The following is a 24,515-nucleotide window of genomic DNA, read 5'->3' on the forward strand; positions in this document are numbered from 1 at the left end:
CACTACTGCATGTACTACTACTACTACTACTTTATCCTGCGCTCCATACAGTCCAGTCTTTTACTTCTTTACTGTTTTCCTGAACTTGAAGGTCAGTGTTCTACAGTATCAACATAATAGCAACATAAGGCTGTTTCTTCTTGGATTTTGGTTGTCCACATATTTTGATGCTTGATGTTTTATAGCAGCAATATTGAGCAACACTGTTCGGCATTCCCTCTTTTTATTTCTGTTGTCTTTGACACGTTTATTTCTCAGTTGCAGTCCTTTTACCCCACAACTTCGTCCTCGTTTCGTCTCCCCTGCCCACCTCCCTGTGTTTGCAGAATCGCTACAACCAGGCGAAGCTGAGTATCCATGACCGAGCCCTGAAGGTCGCAGCAGTGGTAGAGAGCCTCGAGAGGGAGATGGAGCTTCTGTGTCTGACCGGTGTGGAAGACCAGCTTCAAGCAGATGTCAGGCCCACACTGGAGCTGCTCAGGAACGCTGGCATCAAGGTTAGAGAGGAAATTAAACACCGGCCACCAGTCTAATGCTGGTCAATTCTGTCCATGGCCGAAAGGTTTTCTACCACGAACCTGTTCTGTCAGAGCATTGATTTCGGGATGTGATCAGAGACACAAAAAGAAGGAAAATCTCCCTTTGGTAATTAAGGAAAAATGCCTGATTGTCTTAACTCATCAATAAAAGCAACTGAATAGATGTTGCCCTGAAAGTCCAGTGAATGTTCCTGTTCCTGTTCCTCTGCCTTTAAATGCCACAGCTTCCATCCTACACGTTTTATCTTTTGCATAGATCTGGATGCTGACAGGGGACAAGCTTGAGACGGCTACATGCATCGCCAAAAGCTCCCATTTGGTCTCCAGAAACCAAGACATCCATGTCTTCAGACCGGTATGCTGTTTTACTTGCCCTCTTTCTTTCCTGGTGCTTTTCATTATGCGTCTGCTTAACGGGAGATGACAGAAAACCTAAATGTCATCACTGCTAATTGTACTGTGTTGCTCTTGAGCAGGTCTCAAACAGAGGAGAGGCCCATCTGGAGCTCAACGCCTTCAGAAGGAAACATGACTGTGCTCTGGTCATCTCTGGAGACTCCTTAGAGGTACTACAACACAGCACAGCACACAGGGACTTTTCCTTGCACAGCAGATGATGCTGAGGATGCAGCCAAACGGGCGATGAGAGAACAAGAAGTACATCTCAGCCAAAACTAATACGTTGGAGGTCAACCAAGGCCTTGAGGATTTGGAGAGGAAAACAAATCACCAAAACATATTGGTCATTTTGCAGAACAAAGAGAAACAGTGTTTTAACTTATATGATCCACAAGCTTTGGCGGAAAAATTGATTCATATTCTGAAAGAAAACTTTTAGTGTCCAGTAAACGGTGTTTTGTAACGTCATCTCTGTTGTGTTGCAGGTGTGTTTGCGGTATTACGAGCACGAGTTTGTAGAGCTGGCATGTCAGTGTCCAGCGGTGGTCTGCTGTCGCTGCTCCCCCACTCAGAAGGCCCAGATCGTCACGCTCCTCCAGCAGCACACGGCCAACAGAACCTGTGCCATAGGTGAGCGTTGACAGATGATGCGGCAGCAGCATTACGAGATCTTGGACGCTTGTTGGCTGCGGTCCACAGACAGCCTGGGAAAAATCTGTCAGGGGGGAAAAATGTCTGTGTAGGTTCAGCTCTGTCCCTTAGGGAGGAAAATGTTAGACAACTTGTAAAACAATCCCCTGGACAGAATCATTAAATAACCAATCCAGTAGATGGAGGAGGTGAAGTAGTTACTGCTGATGCAGTGCCTCAAAACTGTCTACACTCTGAACTGCCAGTTGTGACTATTTAACTGCACTGATGTTTAGCAAGAATGTATGTATATTACTGTTATTAACACACACCCACACTCTAGAGAATATATATATTACTACTTATATCCACAAGATGGCAGTCAAAGCTCACTAAGACAAGTACCCAGCAACGTCTGCTACTTTTATAACCTCAAGCGTACATGATAAAATAATGTGTTTTGTGGCAGGTGATGGAGGAAACGATGTCAGTATGATCCAGGCTGCAGACTGCGGCATCGGAATTGAAGGAAAGGTAAAGGACTCCGCAAACTACATAGATAGTGACTACAGAGCTCAAGTGTTGTCCTGGATTAGGCATTTTAACTTAATTCATTACTTTTTTTCTGTGGAGATAAGGCCACACATCTCACTGAACTGTAAAAGACTGTTAACATCATGAAGAAATGTCTTATAATAACTAACAGTGTCCGTGCTTCCTTTGAAACTCAAATTACACATACTGTATCTGACTTTTGATTTATTAATTTTTTTTTTAGAAGCAGATGGTACTTAAATAGCAGTGCTTTACAAGTAGCGATTGCATAACATCTTTATACTTGTGTGCAAACAGGAAGGGAAGCAGGCGTCTCTGGCCGCGGACTTCTCCATCACTCAGTTTAAGCACATCGGCCGCCTGCTTATGGTTCACGGCAGGAACAGCTACAAGCGCTCTGCGGCGTTGGGTCAGTTCGTCATGCACAGAGGCATGATCATCTCCACCATGCAGGTACAGTAATAATTAAAACACTGGCAGAATATGTATTTGACAAAGCTTGTTTGGCTGAATGAAGATAAAATAAAAATGTGTGTCAACACGTGATTTAACAAAACCTTTGGGAATCGCATCTTTTAAAGTCATGTTTGCTGTGTTTTACTTGTGGTGAAGCCAAAGATCCACATTGTGGACAATAAAGTTCCCAACTAACTGATTTTTGTTTTCTATCCTCAGGCTGTCTTCTCCTCCGTATTTTTCTTTGCCTCTGTGCCCTTGTACCAGGGTTTCCTCATGGTCGGGTATGTACCTTCTCCAAATGTCTTTTTAACTGTCTTGATTATTAAATTAGTTTTAAGTTTATCCTCCACCTCACAGACATCTAGCTAACTTTTTGGCTGTGTTGACAGTCTCTAAGTTGCCTGTTCGCATCATAAAGTTTATTAATTACTTAGATACTACTGGACAGCAGAGATATGGAAAGGCTAATAATGGCTAATAATGGCAAATATCGCAACACAGCCCAGATGTGTGGATGTAGTTGATCATATAAGCATGTAGTTTTGACGCCCATCCTTCATGTCTCTGTACGCCGCTTCGTTCTGTGCAGGTATGCCACCATGTACACCATGTTTCCTGTGTTCTCTTTGGTTCTGGACCAAGATGTGAAGCCAGAGATGGCTCTTCTCTACCCAGAGCTTTATAAAGACCTCACCAAGGTACAAAATAAATTCTCTTTATCCGCATTTTCTTCTCCTAACAACTTTTGTGAAAGTGCAGTAAGTTGCACTCATGGATGATGTTTCTCTCTTTCAGGGGCGTTCGTTATCTTTCAAGACTTTCCTCATCTGGGTTTTGATCAGTGTGTATCAAGGTAAGGTGCACAGACCCGTTCTGAAAGTTATCTTTGACCCACCAGTCACTGTATCTGACAGATTAGTACGTTAGCTTCACATAAATAAAGTTAATAAAGTTTTTAACAGAGCCGACTACGGCATGACAGTATCTGTAAAGAATGAGTGTCTGGTATTGTAGACTGTCAAAGCAAGTCTTCAACCACCATTTCATCATTGCTACTGTGTCTAATACCAGGGTCCCCGGGCCCCTTCAAACTCTCACTCAGTTTCTCAGTATCTTAGGTTTCCAACCGCCATCCGCTTTTACATGCCGGCTTTTGTCCGTCCAGTAAATCGATATTTCTGTAATCGCTAAGCCATGCAGCGTGTGAGAAAGATCTATGTTCCTGCTCGAGCGTGACTTCCTGACAGCTCGAGGTTTTTAATTAAAGGCCAATACCATGTCTGTGGAGAGGGGGAAAAAAAAGAAACGTGAGGACGACAGCAGAGGAGGAAAATATTAGGCACCAATCTCGCTTAATTTATTACAGAGTTTGACTCGCTGGAATGCGCTGTATGAAACAGCAATTATGTGATCAGTTATAGGCTATTAAGCTCAATTTGCGTAGAGTTATGATTAAATGAAAGGCTATCAAGATACAGTAGGCGCCCAAAGATGAGTGAGTGTCTGGACGCTTGAAGACGTTGACCAGAGTGAGACACACTAGAGCACATTGTGCATCTTTTACCCTCATAAATAATGTTATTGAATCAGTCCTTATCTCCAGACACATTAATCCTTAAGTCAGTGTCCCAGTCAGCTGTTCTAGCAGACCTGAGAACAAAATGTTAAGAAAAACCTTAAGAAATGGTCCTGCAGGAAAATACTCGCATATCTCCTTCTCATTGATCCTGGTTCAGCTTCTTCCACCTCTTCAAACAAGTAAACTAAACTGGTCCGTTAATGTCATGCGGTCCATTTGATTCCTTTGGCGCCACCAGGTGGCATCCTCATGTACGGCGCACTGGTGCTGTTCGAGTCGGAGTTTGTGCACGTGGTCGCCATCTCCTTCACGGCGCTCATCCTGACCGAACTGCTGATGGTGGCACTGACGATCCGTACCTGGCACTGGCTCATGGTGGTGGCCGAGTTCTTCAGCCTGGGCTGCTACCTGGCCTCGCTCGCCTTCCTCAACGAGTACTTTGGTAAGTGTCCGTGTTTTTTCCCCAGAGGGTTTCTTTATATATTGAAATTATATTATGTCTTTGAAAACTTCAGGAATTACAAGAAAATCAATATTTTCTATTCAGATCTGTTTCATTTGTCCAAGCCTGATGAAAAAGCCAAGGTGAAGTTCAGTGTATCACATGTGACAAAGAAAAGCAGCAAATCCTCACATTTGAGAAGCTGGAACCAATAATCTTTTGGCATTTTTGCTTTAAGAACGACTGAAATAGTTGCTAATTAATTTTTCCGGCGATCCGGCTAATTAGATTAATGGAAGCATTGTTTCAGATGTACTTTTATGTAGCATGCAGCTCTGACTTCCTCTCATGTTTGCTTACGGTAAATACCGGCGAAGAAGTATAACTTTACTTTTGGAGTGTCCTGAGCACGTCTTCTTCGCTGCCGTTGATTTTGATGTTAACTGGCAGCCGCAGTGTTGTGCTGTCGTTCAGCCCTCGGCTCTGTGCTTGTATTGCTTCCCCTCTTTTCTCTCTCCGTCCCTCTGCGTTGTCTCTCCTCACTGCTAACCTTTTGTACTGCACTCACTGTATTTCTGCTGCATTTCTTTTGCTTCTGTATGTTGGCAACAGGCATAGGCAGGGTGTCCTTTGGAGCTTTCCTTGGTAGGTGTGCAGCCTGTAAATTCATCTCCTCATTCCTGCATCCATCCTTCTTTTCTTATGTATGTCTGTTTGTCCCACTGATGGTTTACTGTGTCATCATTTTGTCTATTTCATTTGTCTTTTGTTTTGTTTTTTGCATCACATGCGCTGTGGGTCTCATTCATTCCACTGTTTAGTAGACAAACACATACACAGAATCCAACCTGTTTGTGGTTGGATTCACCTCAAGACGTTCTATAACTGTTCATGTTGCTTTGATCTCTTGTGATCAAGCGATGTTGACTCTTGCATTACTTGACCGAATGCCCGCACTCATCACCACACAATACTGAGAGATGCGTACCTAAGCCGCTTTTCTTCCGTTTGCTCCCCCAGACTTGTCGTTCATCACGACTTGGCCTTTCCTGTGGAAGGTGTCCGCCATCACGCTGGTCAGCTGTCTTCCTCTCTACATAATCAAATACCTGAAGCGCAAGTTTTCACCTCCGAGCTACTCCAAACTGTCCTCATGAGCCCAAACATGGATTACTTGTGTTTTTGTTTGGCGGTTTCGTGCTTCTCCGAGCTTTCTATTTTCAGCACTTTTTTTACTCCCTGATCCTCGGTGACGGACAGGTGACCCGTGTGGAGGTCGAGGAACCACTGGAACAATCGGAAAAATGGAGAGAAATTAAATAATTGTTCTTTGGATTATGTCACTGAGACTTGGGATAACTTGAAAAACAAACAGAGCGCATAAAAAAAAAAGACAATGAAAGGATGGATCTAGTCCCACAGAAGAAGAGTGAAATGGTGTAAGTGACTGCACTTGGAAGGCCTGAAACACTTGACCCCATTTTGTCGGAAAGGGTCAATTTGCCTTCTTTTGTTTTAAAGCATTTCCAACAAATCAGTTTCAAGTGTCATTTTATACAGTTCTGATGCTTTACGTTCAGTGTTTAGATTTTTATATGTGGAGGATTTTTTTAAGTGTTATTTTTTATTCTAGGTATTAATTACAGCTGCTGGCCTGTGTCTGTGAACAGTGTTGAGTTGCTGTTGGGGATTAAAAATAAAAAAAAGATGATATTTTATTTTAATGTTTTCCTACGTTACTGTAAATACAGCCTTTACATGCAGCTTTGTTTACTACTGCTGTCAATGTAAACCTCACTGCGCTGAACTCTCGTACAAACGTGCATTACAACAATAAGGCCGTCTACGATGACATTCACAAAGAAAATGCTGGAACTTGCTTCTAACTGAACTTCTGTGCGTTTGCTGCTTTATGTCTTTTACATGACAGTGAATGACGACATCAGTCCATCACCTCCGTAGTATAAAACCAGCACTCCATAGCAACATTAAATGTTGTATTGTCCGCATATTTGGCCTTGATTATACTGCATAATCTTACATTTTATGATGTCTGTCGGTGGCCGCCAGCCCTCCTGTCGGGGCATGGCGGCTCGATTTGTGCCTCATTATGATGTATCTTAATGTACTGATCTCACAGCATTGGATGTTAAACAATCAGTCAGAGGTTTTGATGTAGCGTTTCTTTTGTTAGATCTGAACTTCCAAGAGCTTGAATCCTGCTGCTCTTCTCTGAACACACTTTTCTGATGGTAAAACTACTTTAAAAGTCACAACGAAGGACCCTGAAACACTGTCGGCTGTATATTTTTAGGCCTTTATTGACAATATGACTCCCCTGGGCCTCCATGTGACTTTGGCCTGTAGCACACGTTGACATTCATCTCTTTTTTTTAAAGGAGGAATGAGTTTTATCATTCACTCCATGTACTATAAGTGTTATTGAGCACCGTGGAAGAAATCAGTTGGAGGAAACTTAAACGTTTTTAAATGTACAGTTCGGTAAACAGGATGTAGTTTAGCTATGTTTATTAGTCTGGTTGTCTCTGGTTTTTTTTCTCTGAATCATAATTGAGTTAAACTCAGGTTGATCGTTCCTAAACATAGTTGTGTAATTTTGTTTAAATGGAGGCAACCGTACTGCAAAATGTAGCTACACTGTACGAAAAAAGAGAAAGAGAGGATGTCGTTGTTTGGGGAAGAGTTGATGTGACTGCAACACTTTAATGCAAATTGCATTTAGGGTTGAAATTCCTGATTTACATTCAAGAGCAATTCCAAATGTCGATTCCTGTGTTTTCTGTTGAGGTCTGGTGTATGTGATGATGTATAAACTTTCCTTTCTCGTGAACTTGCTTTCCATGTCCAACACTGCGATTTCTAACAGTATGTCTTTTATTTATAATATTGTTATTGATTTAATGAATAATAAAATGAAACGACAGATGCCAAGAAAAGTTCCCTCTTTCTATCCACAGCAACAGAAACTCAAGAGAGTGAAGTTTTTTTCATTGTGGAGTTCATCATGTGGCCACTAGATGGAGATAGAGACTAAACCCTTGACAGAAGAGGATGTGGCTCAAAGTAAAGGGGCATTACACAGTATCACTGACCTTCAGAGATATTGCTCCAAGTTAAGTTTATGAAAATACTGCTGCTCTGCTGAGATTTCAAACACCACATGTGTCACTGTTCTTAACTGAATATGAAGACTGTAAATCCTCCACTTCTCTATATGACTTGTTTTTAAGGCAATTTGATGATACATTTATTTGAAAAAGTACATTTTGGGTACTTACTTTGTAGATTTTGCAACATTTTAAACCCAGCTAAACACGTTTTCAGTTTAAGTGTTAAGTTTAAATGTTGCTTTTTACGCCTCTCGTACTCGTCACATACTTTTAAATCAAAATGTCTTATCCGAGTAAAACCTTGAAGTGCCCCTCTATTAAAAATGGTGTTTTTCTTATTGTTACTTGGATGTTTGAGCTTCACTGTGCAGAGTTTGACTCTTGAAGGCTGTTTTCACTTTCATCTGCTGAAGGAGGAAAGTTTCTCTTGAGCTCACCTTAAAGCCCAGTTTAACACCTGGACGTACGAGTAGGATTTTTGTGACATCACAAGTTTGGTGGCCAATCGCGGTCCAGTATGCAACTTACACAAGTGTGGTGTGGAAACTTGAAACAGTTCTTAAACTTTTTCAGCGGTTTAACTTTTGAAATGGAAAATATTTGCTTATTCATAGAGTGGATTTTTGAGGGAGTAGTAGATGTGATTTTAAGACTTAAACCAGGCAAGCAAACTTTTTTTTGTGGGGAAAAACAGACACATTTTAATTCAATGCAAAGTATTTTTATTTGTTTTACAACATGTCTGGAGGGGATCTTTAAACTGTTTAAATGAAAAGGAAAAGGAGTGGATGTAAAAAAGATTGAAATAGTTAATTGAACTTGTGGGGAAAAAAACATATCAAATCACAAATTATTATTCAAAGCAGAGTATCCTAAAAGATGTCTGGAGGGGCTCTTTGAATAATGAAGCCTCGCTGTATGTAAGGCGAGCCACAGTTAGAAAGTTTTTAAACAAGCCCAACCATATAGTAATTATAGATTGTGCTTTTAAACGCGCTGGAGGAACATTTACTGCATACAGTAAAGAAAGATATGTTTTACTATGTAATCAAAGGCAGCCATTGAGCAAACGGACAATGTGTTATCAATTTCTCCCAGCAGAGGAGGAAGTACTTTGTGACCCAGTGATGAATGTGATGGTCCGATGGCTTTAACATGTTAAGAAATGTTCTCTTTCATCTCCTCGTTTTCACTCTGTAGCTGCTCGATCGCGGGAGGCAGAGAAGTGCTGCACTATAGGTTGTATTTAACTGTTCCTACAGCGTCTGTGTGCGTCTATGGAAGATCGTTGTGGTGTGTTTTCCAAACCAGCTGCAGTTAATGTGCTGCATGAGGAGCTTTGATGGACCGGATAATGTTCATGTGACTAATGTTTTATTGTACGAACAGAGAACAGTTAGTCTTTGTTGGAATAATCTTTTTCTCATGTAGATTTCTTGCTTCAGTAATGTTGAGATAAGTCTGGGTCGTCTCTTCGTGTAAATTACGAAATTTTACGAAAACAATTAGATAAAGTACTGAAGATAAATAAATATAACTTTAAAGTTTGACAAGAATGAATTTAGCACTTATATAGTACTATAATATGTAACTTTTTCACATTAAAATGTCTTGAAAATGACTCGACCCTTGTTGAGTTGTGTACTTACATTGTCCCAAATGTTTCCAACAATTTTCAAATCCAGAGAAAGCCATCATTTTAACCAACGTCCGTTACATTCGGTCTCCTGTCAATGGCGTCACATCCGCTTTGCGCATGCGTCAGCGTTGTGGTTGTCATAAATTTACTTTTTAATCCAGTTTTCAGCAACATTTTTTTACGATACACTTTTTGGATTTTAACCGGATGAAGGGTTTTAGTCATGAAACGTCTGGATCTGAAGGTGTCAGAGAAACCAGCTGAGCAAACGTTCGCAGCCCCTCCAGGACGTCGCGTGTCTGCCGAACGGCATCCGAGAAACACTGATTTTTAATGTGAAACTGCTTTATTCAGTGTTTCAATCAGCCCGTTTGTTTTGGAGAGGAGGATAAAAACCTGACGATTAACACTGAAAGAATCCTGGTGGTGAAGACAACGACTTCTTGTTGTTTAGAGGCCCCTAGCGGCAGAAAATTACATACTGTGCGGTTAAGCACCAATGGTGGTACTGATCGAGTGGTGAGGATGCGAGTACAGGAGTGATGTGTTCACACAGACTTGAAGTCCATCTGAAGTGAGGCAGGACAAAAGAGAGCTGAGGTTTCTAAGTAACTCTTCATATAGAGAGGAATGAAGAGGATAAGTGCTCAGGTCGTTGGTGAGTCCAGGGAATCTTTAAGAAAATAAAAATAAGACCTTGATTATACAAATCATATCACTTGAGTGTGACGCAGCTCCATCAATAGGTTCAATTAAGAAGGGTGTTCATGAAAAGGCTTTTCATTTTCATTCAGATGTCACATGCATATCATTACCAGAGCTCTTATATCTCAGTCTATCTTTTTCTCGACCCTGCAGCACTTTGAAAGTCAAATGTGGTAACATACATTCAGTGCTTGCGTTATGTAAAATGTACACAGATGAGAACCCAAAGTCGCCAACTCTGTCTTTTTTTTTTCTGCAGAAGAAGCTGCTTGTGTGAGTTCACAAACACAACAGAGGAGCTGTTACGTTGTCGAAGTGGAAGTTCATAATCTAATGTTTCATCTCTTGTACGACAAATTGTTGCCCGGCATTAAAAACATTACTCCATAACTCAATTTGAAGCCCTCCAGGATTTTTGAAAAACACTTCTTGTCTAAACTAGATTTCATCCCATAAGTGGGATACAAAACACTTACGCAGCAGAAATCTCAGCTGCATGGAACATTTGTCAAATTAGTATATATTTTTTCACATTTTTGCTGCTTTTTTTTTTTTTTATATACTGGAGGGAGACCTGCCATTACGCCATTATGCTATCTTGTTACTAAGCAGCTAAGTGGCTTCTGTAGCCATATTCCATCTGACTGAGCTTGTTATAAAATTCCACAGGACCCTGTTTGAATTAAGAAACAACAACCAGTAGAGATAAAGTTACTGGTAATGATATTCCCTGACTGGCTTGATGGGGAGATGAGACTCATTCCAGGGGTCCAACGTTCAATTATTTATACAAAATACATTACAGTTGCAACATCAGCTTCTGTACTTTCAAAGTCAGCATCTGCATCTTTGCCAGAAAAGTCCTCCAGACAACTTTTCAAACATCGTAATCTTTTATGATGATGAATTTGAGGAGTGGGTGCTGACGAGTGTGAGAGTGTGCGCAGGGTGTTCCTCAAAAAAGACAACATTGCTCTCAGTGAAACCACCCAGAATAAATAGAGATTTCATTCCTTCCTCTACAGCATCTCTTGCACACCAACTGACACTTCAACTACTAACAGTGCTCACACTTCAACTATCTCTGGCACTTCAAATTCATTTTAATTAGATATTTGATTACTTTAATTCTTTACTGTTCGACTTACTTTTCACATACTTCATTTCTATCTCTTTGACTAACAGTGTAACTGCTTTCAGCGCGAACACATCAACTGACCGTTCAAATATTTCAACTGGCAATCACTTTCAGTATTTACACTTCAGCTGATTTCAACTGCTTTTGGCTCTTACACTTACAGACGCTGTAAATCCTTTCAGTGCTTCAACTTTAACCGAAATTTCAATTGTTTTCATTGTTTACTGTTCAACTTACATTTTAAGCGATTGCTTTCAGTGCTAGCTCATCAAGTGGCACTTCAACTGCTGTCATGGCTTAAAATTTGAGTAAGAGTTCAGCTGCTTTCATCAGTTCATAGTTTTCAGCTCTCACTCTTCAAATACCTCTAGTGCTTACTTAGAAAGTGCTGATTCAACTGCCTGCCGGGCTTCAACTTTCAGATGCTTTCTGTAATTACACTTCAACTGATTTCAACTCTCACTCTTCACCTCAGCCGCTTTAAGTGCTTCTACTTTAATGTCAACTCGCATGAAACATCTCACTTGCAAACACTTTTAAGGTATTTTAACTTGTTTTCAGTGTTTGCTCCTAAACTTTTCTGTGTAAGCGAACACACTTAGCCTTTTCCAGTTTATTTATTAGAACGGATTCTTGTTCATACTAATCAACATCACCCCTTCTGAAAATTATACTAATTAGACAGTAGCATTGTTCCTGTTCCCTTCCTCCCACTGAATGGTTGTTTGTGGACTCTCATTTTCTGTAATTATCATAATTTATATACTTTCTGATGCTGCTTTCGTCTTGACCAAGACATATTCTGAATGTAAATCTTAGGTATCTTTGCACTTATTGAGCTTGTTACAATCACTAGAAACGCTTGTAAGGATGTTTCTTAGACCAGAATCAAACTTCTGCTTCACAGGCCTACCTCAGTGTGTACCACGGCAACAAACTGGTCTATGGCAACTACACTTCCCTGCAGTTACACTAGCTCCATTCTTCATTTATGTAAACGACCTTGGGCAAGTGGAGCCTGTGCAACCATGACCAACAGCTGAGAGATACTAAAGTGCTGTGTGCCTCGGGGAGCTGTGGCTCAGTGTTGTGCTCCAGCCTCAACGCCAGCTCTGAGACCGTTAGGGAGAGAAAACGAACCTCCCGGCCTTCTGCAAACGCTCCCTCGGCCGTGAAAACTCCTCCCTCGGCCGTAACCAAGCGACCGGCCTTCACAACAGGAAACAGAGCAGGGGATTCTGTCACAGCGGCCGAGTAAAAAGGAGAACATTGATGGGAGACAGGAAGTCTGACTGTAAGAAAGAGCCGGGACGGTGGTGGGGTGTGGTATGGAGAGGGGGTCAACACCAAAATATCCTACATACAATAAAAAAAACAGGAGTTGAAAGATACTTGAGCCCTAATAGCTCAAACTGACCATAATATAAACACAGCATTTCATTCTCAAGCAGCATCATTCATGTCGTGTTTTTCATGGTGGTATGTTACGTCTTGTTTGATCTCGGCTCAAACTACCTTTCTATAAGCTGTGCCAAAGACCCTTTGAAGCTTTTTGCAAATTTTCGGTCATCAATAGAGGTTGCAGATTACTTAATGTCCCCTGAAGCTAGTTTTCTGGTCACAGTCTGAACTCAACTTGTGGTCATAGGGACTATTTATAATGTTTTATTATTCTACATCAAGAAACACTTTATAAAATAGCAGTTATGAGCGCACATATGGTGAGAGGGGAGCGCGAGCAGGCTCAAAAACACAAAGAACTACAGTAATAATTTTTTCAGTTTCCTTCCAATTCATTTTTCCAAAACAAACAGGTGATTCAGCAGTGGGAAAGCCAGCATTTTGGGTTGTTTCTTAGTTTATGAATAACTTACAACGCCGTCCAATGTTCCATCGTGTTTTTGTTCAGACACAAATAAAGTCAGGCACTGGATTTTGAGGGTTAGAGCTGTGGAAAGAAAAGCGAGTTGAGGTCTTTTCCACCTCACTGTGGCCAAACCACGTCATACCGGGCAGAGTATTCACAAAGTTTGGCAGTGGCCACATACGGGATGGCAGCCGACAAGAATGTGTGGGCTTGTGACAGTGAGACCACCCCCAACCCTCGGTACTTCACCCCTCCCAGACTCTTAAAATGATGATACACCAGGCAAAACTTTGGTAAACGCAGTTGTGCAATGCTGCCGGCAGCGGGGATCACAGTGAGTCGTGGGGTCAAAAATGCTTCCCGGACACAAGATGATCTACAGTCTGATTAAATTAGCAATGCGATTGTGTAACTCATTAGCCAAAAAGATTGCACCATAAACGATGCGGCGTACAGTGTGCTGTTTTTGTGTTTTTGTCGTGTCACTGGAAACACAGTTTGAATTTGGGGATTGAAACCTGCTGCAGTTATAATGTGGCGCCCTTGTAAAGGCAAAACCATATTTTCACTTTCAGTTAAACAGAATTAGGCAATAATGACAAGCAAAAAAGTATGCCACAGGTTCTGTTCACTTGTTTCCTGGTAACGAGATGTTCCTGTGGGATTAAAGTGAAAACTCTGAGCCAATTTATTGCTGCTCAGCCAAGTTGCCCAACAATTGACTTGTGTATCACTGCCTTAAACCCTCAATACTGTGTGAAAGTCACTCTTCTTATTAAAGAGCAGCTCAGCAGCTAGAAATTGCTTTTTCGCCGTCCTCCAATGTCTGAACACTTTGCTTAAGTGATGTAGACATGTACTCTACTCTAGGGTGTGTCAGTACACAGTGACATCACTGGTTACAGTATATATATATATATCTGGCTCTTTAGCTGTTCACCAGCTAGCTGCAGGTGGTGTACAGTGGGTTCATCTGAGCTTTTTTTCCCCCCATGAAAACTAGGTTGATGGGAGCAGTTAGACTGAACCAAAACAATAACGTTTTGGGCCATAAAACCAAAACAATGAGCTGAAAGATGCTAAAGCTGAGTTAGAGAGTTGGGTGATAATTCTCTGTAGGTTCGTCACTATAAGTGAACCATTTAATATTCAATATTCAAAGAAATTGTTTTAATAGTCAGTATTCAGAGACTTGTGAGCCATGACTTTATTGGACTTAACTGAGACTTGTAAAAACAGGTCTTGAGACTTGATGTGGACTTGTCTCAACTGACCTGAGACTTGATGTGGACTTGTCTGTAGTATTAAGTAAATTCAGCGTCTCTTGTGTCTCCAGTAGTGAAAAGCAGCTTGTTGATACTGAAGTGAGTCTTCAGTTCAATCTCTCGTGTCTACATTATCGTCGCAGGGTGTCGGTGTTGCGTCTCATTATCTACAGTGTTCTTCTTTCAACTGTGGCTCTGGATCCATCCGGTCTGTAGCCGCCTGTTACCAAGGTGTCTACTAACCAGCACCAGGCCTGCCTGTAAAAACTACGAGCCCCAGCACCGCCCTGACGTAGAAGGGTCCACGAGTCAATCAGCAGCAGAGCTATTTATTAACTGCAGACGAGTGGAAGTGTTTACTGCAGCACATGTTTCAGCTACACACTACTGTGGAGTGGCAACCCCCCCCCCACCCCACCCCACCCCTCCCTCCTCCTCCTCCTTTTGCCCCAGTTAGCCCCCCCAGCCCCATAACAGATTTCCATGAGGTCAAAGAAACGAGTGGGGTTCTTCAAATGACTGGGGAGCCACCGAGCCACGTCCCCATGATGAAACAGACGGCTGGGATTTCACCAGTGCCGTCACTCCCTCAGATGCTCTGTTGGAGAGGGCGCGCTGCCAAAAAGAGATCCCAGTGGGTGAGAAGGGAATATTGCTTTGGATGTGGGGCATGCATGCCATGTTGTTGCACAATAGAGACAAATGTCTGGATTAAGAGCTGATTTCTGAAACGGTTTCTCTACAAACAATCACTAAAAAATCCCAGAAAGAGGAGACGCTTTGAAGACCATCGTGCAGTTGGATACTCGATACAGAGACAGTAAGGGGTCGAAAACGTGCACACTGTCAAAAGGATGTGATGCAGTGCACTTTGCACCTTTTGCATTTTGTAAAATACAGACAGATCTACATCTTAGACTACAAAACATGTTTCTTGGCCTTTTGCCGGTTTTCTCATTTGTATTACTTTCCACAGTATCATCCAATGAGAGACACTTAAAACAATTAAACAAGCGACTTCTGCCTTGTACAATGAGTAACTCAGAACATGCAGAATATTTTGTAATACGTTGATTAGCCCATTTTCAAATTGTTATCATGAGTGTATGTTTTTTTTTCTCTTCCTAATTTTAGCCACACTAGCGGTGCGGCTCACCACTTCGCTCCAGACTGAAACATCTCAACAACTGCTGGACAACTGTTTTTTTTCTTTGTATGGACATCCATGATGCTCAGAGAATGAATCCTACTGACTTTGTTGATCCTCTGACTTTCCGTGTAGCGCCACCATGAGCGGAAGTACAGCCTCACAGAGCTGCGAGCCTGACTGTAGACTCTTAAATCTTTTTCTTTGTTTCCATTCAGACCATTATTGTAATCAGTGCATTCAGCTATTATAATGACACCTATCAGTAAATTCAGCTGCGCAAGAAAGCTGCTAAAATGATTTTTTTTTGACAAAGTGCTGATGCAATACATGTCTTGAATGCAGGAATCTCCTTGTCTCTTCCCATGCACCTGCATATGAAATATTGAATGTCATTTTCCCAGTTCACTGAGTTTTGGAAATTACACAGAAGAGAATCCCCCAAAAATAAATTTGAAGAAGCACCCCCACAAAATGACCTCACAAGAGGAAACATGCTTTTCTGCAAATGTATTACTTACTCATGTTATAAGACAACAAGGAGTGATGACCTTTAAATAAAGACACACCTCAACAGTCCCTGGCTGAGAGCGGCAGTGGCATGACACTCCAGTCCACCAGCACTAAGGATCACACTAACTGGGGCCAGCCGATAAGCTGCTGCTGTGCAGTAATATAGCTTTCCACCTCCGGGGATGGACAGACATTTAGAGAGGAACCATGTGACTATTGTCATCACAGAAACCAGGGGCCTGCTGCCAGCTGCTGAAAGGTCCAGACCTGCCAAAGATAGCAACAACCCTGCCTGCATGGGACTGAAGAGAGAGAGAGAGAGAGGCTGAATAAGTATACACCAACCGCAGAGAGCGGCCTCTGAAAAACTCTATGAAGACTGTCAGTTCAGCGTGTCAAATGACTGGGTATAAGACTTGATTTTTATATAGTACTTCTATGCAAGTATGGATAATTATGTGTTTTGTGCCCCGCAGACGTGCAGTCTGTCAGGAGGAAGTGGAAAAGCAATTATTTGCCTTTGCAATAACTTCAAAACCCCGTGAGACGCCCGACACAACATCTGAAGGTTTAGTTTATATATGTCTCATGAAGCAGCACTTGAGCTATATGTTCTGGCATGTTCGCCTCAGCTCACCTGTCCTTGTATCTGCTGCTGGTCCAGCTGCTATCTGACAACCCAGCAGCCTTTAACCGAACGTCCGTCCGTCTGCTGCTGTAACCGGTTGATGAATGACTCTTTCTGGGTGAAAATGGCAGCAGTTTAATGTAAAAAGCTCGTGGGGATTAGTGTGCACATAAATCTTGATTTAGGAGATCCCATGTGCAGTGTCTTGCAGCAGCACACTGATGACTCCTTTGTAAATGATGCCAAGGGGAACAGATACTGTAGATAAAGTGGGTGGAAACTGCAGATTAATGCTGTTCCTGCTCATTAAGTCAGTCATGGATCATGGGGACATAGTTTAAGTTACAAGATTTCATATTCACCCAACAAATCATGTTGTTTTATGCTGTGCTGTGTCACTTTAACCTCTGTTTATATTGAGAAGGATGTTCGCCCTGGCTCAGATTCTGCTGGATTAGCTCTAGCAGGCGCTGCATAGGATGTTTTTTTCCGATCACTGAAGGTTTGAATTTGGCTCTATGGTTTGCGAAGGCTTATTTTACTCATCCCGGAGCCTTCAGGCTTCACTGCCAGCTCCGCTAATTGGCCTCCGATGGCTCTGGAAACCCCAGTGAGAGAAAGGATCTCCATTGGACCCATCTGGTGGTCGGACGTGTAGATGCGTCAGAGTGTGGGGGGCGGTGCGCCGCCGCCGAGGTGATCCCCGAGTTTAAAAGCGCAGAAGTCCTCTGTGCGCCGGAGCAGTGCGTCACAGCGAGCCAGCAGAGTCAGGATCCCCAGACACAGAGTCAGATATCTCAACACAGCCACCAAAATAGCTTTTCGTCTACATCAGTCCGCCACATGTTTTAATATTTTGACTTTTCTAATAGATTTTTCCATTTTGGGTGCGACTTTTTTCCCTTTTTGAAGTAGTAACAGCTGTTTTTCAACTAAGCCTCTTATTTTTTTAAACTTTATTTCTCATTCTCGCTTTTTGTTTGCGAGAGAGAGAGAGAGAGAGAGAGAGAGAGAGAGAGAGAGAGAGAGAGAGGATCCCGAGCAACAGCTGGGGAATATATAAACTCCGCTATATGGATACGGAATCGCTGCCATCTGCAGCTGTACTCCGAGTTTGATCTCAGACGTTGCTCTCTGCGCAAAGAACAAAATGAAATCAGCTGAAGAGGGTAAGTTTGACTTTCATTTATTACCGCAGGCTTTCCTTCCTATTGTCACAGAGCAGCGAGGCTATTAATGTGGCATTTACTTAACTTTGACACTTCACACCCGGATGCGATGCAGTAAACTGTGATGTTATGTTGAACTGTTGTCTTGGCTGCACTTTCCTCCCAGTTGAACGCCCGTATTCAGCCTCAGTGCATCGCAGACAGTCGCGGTATTAAGGCAGTGGTGTGGATACTCAGTGCGCCCCTCCCTGCTGATTTGGGGCAAGGTGGGCGTGGTTCTGCTCCCTCATGACTGAAAAAGTGCTCCCAAAATAGTCAGAATTGAACCTGTGCTAATGACTGACAGGGCATTGTGGGTAACTTCATGAGTGATTTGGATGCCAGTGTTCAGCCCCTCAGGCGACCCGTCAGGATGTCAGCTAATTCACAGCAGTCTAATTATAGCAAAACAAACATTTCAGTGCTACTGTGTCACACACCGCAAGCAGCATTAAATGTAAGCATAATTTTCTTTTATTACAAGGAGTCATATGGTGCAGCACTGATGTCATAGTGTTTATGGTGGGGCCTCTAATTCTCTTTAATTTACAGCAGACAGGAGCTGTGGTGACTGCAGGCTGTCTGACTGCATCTGTGTGTCTGCAGCAGCCGCCTCCATCCGTATCAATGCGCTCCGCTGTGGTCACATTCGCCCAGCCTCATGCACCATATAACCACAACTCTCGTTTCCCATGTTCCCCCTCCCGTGCCCCTGGTTGTGACCTCAGCCTTCGCCACAGACAGGCAGAGTTTCATATGACCCAGCGGGAGCATTGGCAGGAGACCCTGAGCTTCCCCCTGGTACAGCGTGCACCTTTACAGCGTGCAAATAAACGAATCATGTCCCTCCTGTGTTGATTTTCGAACACGAAACTGGCCAACAAAAGCATCAGTGTGTGTTTTCATAATGTTACACTTTATGGGCTGCACCATGTGCATTAAGTGGCATAAATCTGGCAATGTGGAGTGGAAAAGAACCACCTGGTCTTGCCTTTGGTTATTTTTAGACTCGAGTTATTTTTGGCTCCTTTATTTCTGCTTCCCACCTTTGCTTTGTATAATTTGAGCTGTTCAGAGATGTTTTGTGTCACTGGGCTCACTGTGTTTGGGGATCCCCATTGGATGAGGCGTTAACTTTTAACTTGCATGCCTTCTGCATCAGGAAATAGCCAGGGCCAAATCTGGTAGGCGAGCTGTTCTTTTGCCATTATAGGCAACACCTCTCCAACAGCTCTCATAAGACTCAACTTGGCAACTGTCTCCCTCTCTGTGAGGCAGCCAGTGAATGTGTGTTTGATTATCATGGTAACAAACTCAATCTGTTTGCTTTCCAGATGCATATGGCTACACGCCAAATGTCAGTCTGTCCCTCCCACTGGGCAACCCTTGTCTTCCCTCCCAGTACCACAGCCTCCAGTCCAGCCCCACTATATCTGTCTCTGTCACCGAGCCTCACAGTTATGACACCCAGGATGACATGAGAGCGGCCGGCTACTATTCATCCTCAAGCGTCCGTCCGAATGGAGCCCCGACCCTGGAGAGCCCTCGTATCGAGATCACAGCCTACGGTCAGTTTCCTGAGGATGAGGTGGAGGAGAGCAACCTTCCTGTTGCCAAGAGAGTCAACTCCATCGTGACGCTGACCCTCCCCAGTGCAGATGGTTACCGCGACCCCAGCTGCCTGAGTCCGGCCAGCAGCATCTCATCTCGCAGCTGCCACTCCGACGCCTCCTCCTATGAATCAGGCTTCTCCTACAACTACGACAACTCGCCCCAGAACTCCCCCTGGCAGTCACCCTCTGTGTCCCCCAAGGGCTCCACCCTCGCCCTGCCAGGTGATGGCTGCACCTCTGGTGGCTCACCTCGTCATTCCCCCTCCACCTCCCCTCGCACAAGCGTAACAGATGACACCTGGATTGGTCAGCGTGGCTCCAGACCCAACTCCCCTTGTGGTGCGAAGAGGAAGTACAGCTTCAACGGCAGTGGGGCACTGCACAAGCACTACCCATACTCGCCCAACCACTCCCCTGGACCGTCCCCGCAGACCTCCCCTCGCCTCAGCATCACAGAGGAGACCTGGCTGCCGAACACCAACCAGTACACCAACTCGGCCATCCTGGCAGCCATCAACGCCTTGACCACGGATGGAGTGGCTGACCTCGGGGAGGGGATCCCCATGAAGGCCCGGAAAACCAGCCAGGAGCACAACTCCACAGTCAGCCTGAAGATGGAGCCGGGGGGTGAGGAGCTGAGTCCAGGGGAGCTCTGTCTGGACGACCACCCCTCAAACCGCCCGCCATTAAAGAAGGAGGGCTACTGTGGTGGGTTTCTGGACGTGCCACAACACCCGTACTCCTGGTCCAAGCCAAAGCAATATGTCAGGTAAGCAAGGAATGACATAGCTGAAGATCTGAGTGCTAAAAAAATATCTGTTCAAACCTGGAAAAAAAAAGGCTTGAGGGGAGAATCCTTCTTGTGTGCTTCAAGATTTATTGAAGCATAAAACTGCAAATAAATTCTTTCACTTCAATCTGTTTAAACTCAACTCCATGCAAGTTATCCACACATGCAAAAAAAAAAAGGTGCATGAATGGATCACTTGCATGGAGTTGAGTTTAAACAGGTTTGTAATTTCATAACAGGTTCATCACAAGGTCTAGCATATCACAGTGTTCACATTCTGCACATTCTACCTTGATAAGTGCATCTAAAATAAGCCGTCCTCCCTCCTTGTTAAGTTGACATGTTGGACATGTTTTTCGCCCCGGCCAGCCCGTCCCTGCCAGCTCTCGACTGGCAGCTGCCGTCCAGCTCGGGGCCGTACAGCCTGCAGATCGAGGTGCAGCCCAAATCCCACCACCGAGCCCACTATGAGACGGAGGGCAGCAGGGGAGCAGTGAAGGCCCTGGCGGGAGGACACCCAGTCGTCAAGGTCTGCTAAACCAGCGCTTCTTAACTCATTCAAACAAAGCAGTATCTAACTGATCGCAGGTTGCGCACTTCTACAAGCTGTGAGCACTTAGACCGAACACACATTGAATATGTTTTGTATTAAATTAGTATTTTACAAGAAAGAAAAAATCCCTCGTGATTCCCTCAGGGCCTCAGACCTTATGTTGAGAGCCAGACTGTTTGGTTTCCTGTGACGATCGGACCAACACACGGTGCAGCCATTAGGCTAATTTTCACTCCTGCTCTTTACCTCGTCACTTCTCGCTTCGACACTTCCTCCCCACCTGTTTTTTTTCCCCCTCATGTTAGAATGGATTTGGGGCGACATGTGTTTCATGACCTGGCTGTTATGTTATTTAAAGATGTCACATTTCTGAATGGAATACCATAGGTATGCTATTAGACAGACCAGTCCACTCAGTCAGTTCCTGTCCAGACAAGGGTGACTCAGACTTTTCCATTGCGTTGTCGAGTGCAGTGCAGACAGTTACAAAGTGATGTAGCATGGCCAGTAAGAGCTTAGTCATGAGCTTTAACCACAGTAGCTCTGGTGGTCGAGACCAAAGAAAAGAAAATGTGGACAACTGCAGATATGTTTTGGTTATAAACCCATCTGGTCCCCAAACCATCACTCCACACCGCTGACCTCAGTCTCTGAATAAATAAAGGGTCTGCAGCAAGGAGTCGGGCAAAGTGAGTTATGAGGCGGGCTGTCGGTCTAATTAATACCTTTTGACATTTTATTAATACTTTACAATACGTCTACACGTTTACCAGACATTCGTCACGCATGGGGCAGAGTTTTCTGTGTTTGCCTTTCAGTTTTGATAAAAATGTCTTTTTGGCGTGAGTACTTTTCCTTGCTGCCGCAGAGGGGGGGTTAGCTAATCATGCCCTTTAGTTTGAAGGGGGAATGCTAACATTGCTAAGCAGCCATTTTAAGGAGAACCAAGCTGCATCCCAATTCCATATTACATACTGACGCCAAGCACGTTTTGAGTAATGTGTTCACACCAGAAAAATTAAGTATGCTCACTAGAGTGAACTAGTACTCCACCTGCCCAACACAAGAGAGACAAAGACAGATATTTCCTTCAGGACTTGGTGGAAACCAAAATAGAGAAACACTGCACCAAATGATGCTAAAGTTGCTCTGTATTTGCTCAATGTGTAACCAGGCTGTTTCTTACATGTACTCGATATCAGCTGTATGAGGTGATAATAAGTGGCCCAAAAAATCAGTTAATGAAGGTTTAATACCCGAGAGATAATTGATTTTGGCCAATACCAATATTGATATTTAAATATAACAAAAATCTGATAACGAGTGCTGGCTGATGCTGTTTTTTGTTGTTGTTTTTTATAACATAAACAAACAAACAAAAACAAATTTGTTATTAATGACCAAGAAACGCACTGATTAGGACATTTTACACTCCTCTGGTGGACAACAAATGACCCCTTTAATATATATGTATAATAACATATAAAATATACAGTATCTGTGATTAATTAAAACTGACTGGTTGACAACAAAATGGTTAAATACTCCCTGCCTGTGTATTATTAGTGTGTAGAAACAAATTGAGACATTATTCAACATGCTTTAATTTAACAGTGTTGTGATATATTTTGCATTCAACACTGGAATAAGGAAACAGAAATATTATATTTGTATGCTGCAGTGGAAGAGGACGTTTGGAAACCAAAACATGGTGTACCATCCAGCGAGTCTCAACTTCAGCCACACATCTGTGCAAGACGCAAGTATTTGTCCATGAGAAGGTGCTAATGATTTAATGACAGGGGTCTGGGTTCACCCCAGCTGAAATAGAGAGTGTGTGTTCTCTTTAAACCTAAAACCCGAACCGCCCCCCTACTTTTCCGCCAGCTACCACCCCAACCACACAGACTTCCCTTTGTTTAGGAAAGTTCCCGTGTGTACGGCTGACATCATCGCGCGCTGCGTCCTGCGGAGGCGGCAGCGACTAAACCACACACGTTTCTGGCAGCCTCTGATGGAGATGTTGGAGGGAGCCTCATCTCAAAGGCAGCCCCATCTCTGTGACTTCCTGATTACATGGTACACGCAGCGCTGCAGCCTCTGCTGTGGACGCTGGCTGACGAAGCCTCTGCGGCTCGGCCCCGTCACTCCTCTGACTCAAACCCTGCCCAGACTTTACAGAGTTTATTCTGGACGGTCCTGTTCTGTGTGGTACACTTTTTCTCCGGCACAGCTAAGCTAAGCTATTTTCTGTTCTTTTTCAATGCCATCGGTGCTGCCTGCCTCAACCACACCCGCCCTTACGCCAGCAGCAGACTGAAGTATGCCCCTCTGAAGTGCTGTGTGCAGTCCTCACCGCAGTTAATGCTCAGGGTTTCATGCTGTACTTTGGTGGAGAGGAAATACCCCTTATTCAAGTCTGTGAGGTCTTCTTTTTTTTTTCTCTGTCTGAACTCAGCTTTCATGATCTTCTCTTTGCTTAAAAAACACGTCCAAAGAGCTGTTTTGAAGTGCATTTTTGAAGATTATTATTTTGCAGTCACGTGCCTTTTCAAGGCCTTGATCCTTGTGATCGAATTTATATTTCTAAACAAAGTGCAATTAACAAATGTCATGTGAAGCAGAAAGCGTGACAGGATGAGATCCCGGTCACACTGAGCTATCCCTCTCTCGACAAAACAGAAACACAGGAGTTCACATGCGTGTGATCTTCCTTTTCTAGAGCTGGGAGGGTCTGTGATAGGAGTGGAGAGGGAGCCCCCGGTCGCCCTCACCCCCTTTCTCCTCCTCTTTGGTGCCTTGAGCAGCCGGAGTCTCGGCATTCCTCTTGTGGGTGATAATATGAACTAGGGAGGGGTGGCTGCGTTGCCAATGTCAAACTGCCAGGGTGGAGGAGCGGAGGGTTTACATGAAGTGGTATCACAGCGATTTCATTGCATCAACAAATTCATAACTGTTGTCTGCTGCAGCTGCTTCATACAGACAGATGTTTCAGAATGAAAAAAAAAAGAAAAAAGAAAAACGAATGGAAAAGTTTCTTGATTTCAAGATCGCCACTTAGATCATTTTACGTCCTAAAAGTGATGGATGATAATGCTGACGCGAACACAAACGTCTCTACATACTTTTTGACGTTTTGGAAATAATCAGAAACAGCCGAAATCTCTCAGATGACTTTATCAAGATTGATTATTTCTCTTTGCCTAGATTTGATGCCGATAATATTTCAAAGCAGATAATCAGTAATCTGTTAGTAATCACAGTTTGAAAGTAACCCCCTAACGCATGTGAGCGAGCTACCTCACTTCATCACACTCCTTCCTGCTGCCTAAATAAACAGCATTGCTAGGCAGCAACCCATTTCCTTACACAAATATACAGGGCTTTTGCAGGCTCTTAACCCTGACAGGGATCCTCCTCCAAATCACATGTTGTGCCTCCCCGCTCTGAGCCTTTCACTCTCGTTGTGGGCACTCCTCGCCTCGAGTGCTCTTCTTATTTAAGTGAAAACTCTGGTCGTCATTTCAACGTTTCCCTGCCGATCATTTCAGCTGATAATCTTATCCACAGCGGCGTATAATTAGGTGGGGTTTCAGTGTCTGCCTCTATAACAGTTTAGCTGCGTCTGTGGATGCCGATGTGCACATATTGTCCCATTATTTCAGTTTAATTTTACATATATGCTATAGCTAAAGATAAGAATACCATTCCTTAT

At 43.4% G+C, this 24,515-nt stretch overlaps 2 protein-coding genes across 4 annotated transcripts in view; both read left to right on the plus strand.

Moving 5' to 3' along the window:
• atp9b (ATPase phospholipid transporting 9B) overlaps positions 1 to 5,836 on the plus strand; it is a 37,306-nt gene extending 31,470 nt beyond the window's left edge. The window contains exons 19-30 of one of the 2 annotated variants that reach the window (XM_070921343.1): positions 327 to 497; positions 796 to 894; positions 1,016 to 1,105; positions 1,424 to 1,568; positions 2,038 to 2,102; positions 2,421 to 2,576; positions 2,799 to 2,863; positions 3,172 to 3,280; positions 3,378 to 3,435; positions 4,400 to 4,603; positions 5,216 to 5,248; positions 5,624 to 5,836. In XM_070921343.1, coding sequence (XP_070777444.1) covers positions 327 to 497; positions 796 to 894; positions 1,016 to 1,105; positions 1,424 to 1,568; positions 2,038 to 2,102; positions 2,421 to 2,576; positions 2,799 to 2,863; positions 3,172 to 3,280; positions 3,378 to 3,435; positions 4,400 to 4,603; positions 5,216 to 5,248; positions 5,624 to 5,760 — 1,332 coding nt within the window. In that variant the 3' untranslated portion in view covers positions 5,761 to 5,836. The remainder of the gene's footprint in view (positions 1 to 326; positions 498 to 795; positions 895 to 1,015; positions 1,106 to 1,423; positions 1,569 to 2,037; positions 2,103 to 2,420; positions 2,577 to 2,798; positions 2,864 to 3,171; positions 3,281 to 3,377; positions 3,436 to 4,399; positions 4,604 to 5,215; positions 5,249 to 5,623) is intronic. The other variant, XM_070921342.1, reaches the window with a different exon arrangement.
• Positions 5,837 to 17,786: 11,950 nt separating this feature from the next.
• nfatc1 (nuclear factor of activated T cells 1) overlaps positions 17,787 to 24,515 on the plus strand; it is a 35,523-nt gene continuing 28,794 nt past the window's right edge. For both annotated transcript variants that reach the window (XM_070921579.1, XM_070921578.1), the window contains exons 1-3: positions 17,787 to 17,805; positions 19,179 to 20,226; positions 20,617 to 20,776. In XM_070921579.1, coding sequence (XP_070777680.1) covers positions 17,787 to 17,805; positions 19,179 to 20,226; positions 20,617 to 20,776 — 1,227 coding nt within the window. The remainder of the gene's footprint in view (positions 17,806 to 19,178; positions 20,227 to 20,616; positions 20,777 to 24,515) is intronic.

Source organism: Enoplosus armatus, chromosome 16, assembly GCF_043641665.1.
Source record: "Enoplosus armatus isolate fEnoArm2 chromosome 16, fEnoArm2.hap1, whole genome shotgun sequence".
Classification (NCBI taxonomy): Eukaryota; Metazoa; Chordata; class Actinopteri; order Centrarchiformes; family Enoplosidae; genus Enoplosus; species Enoplosus armatus.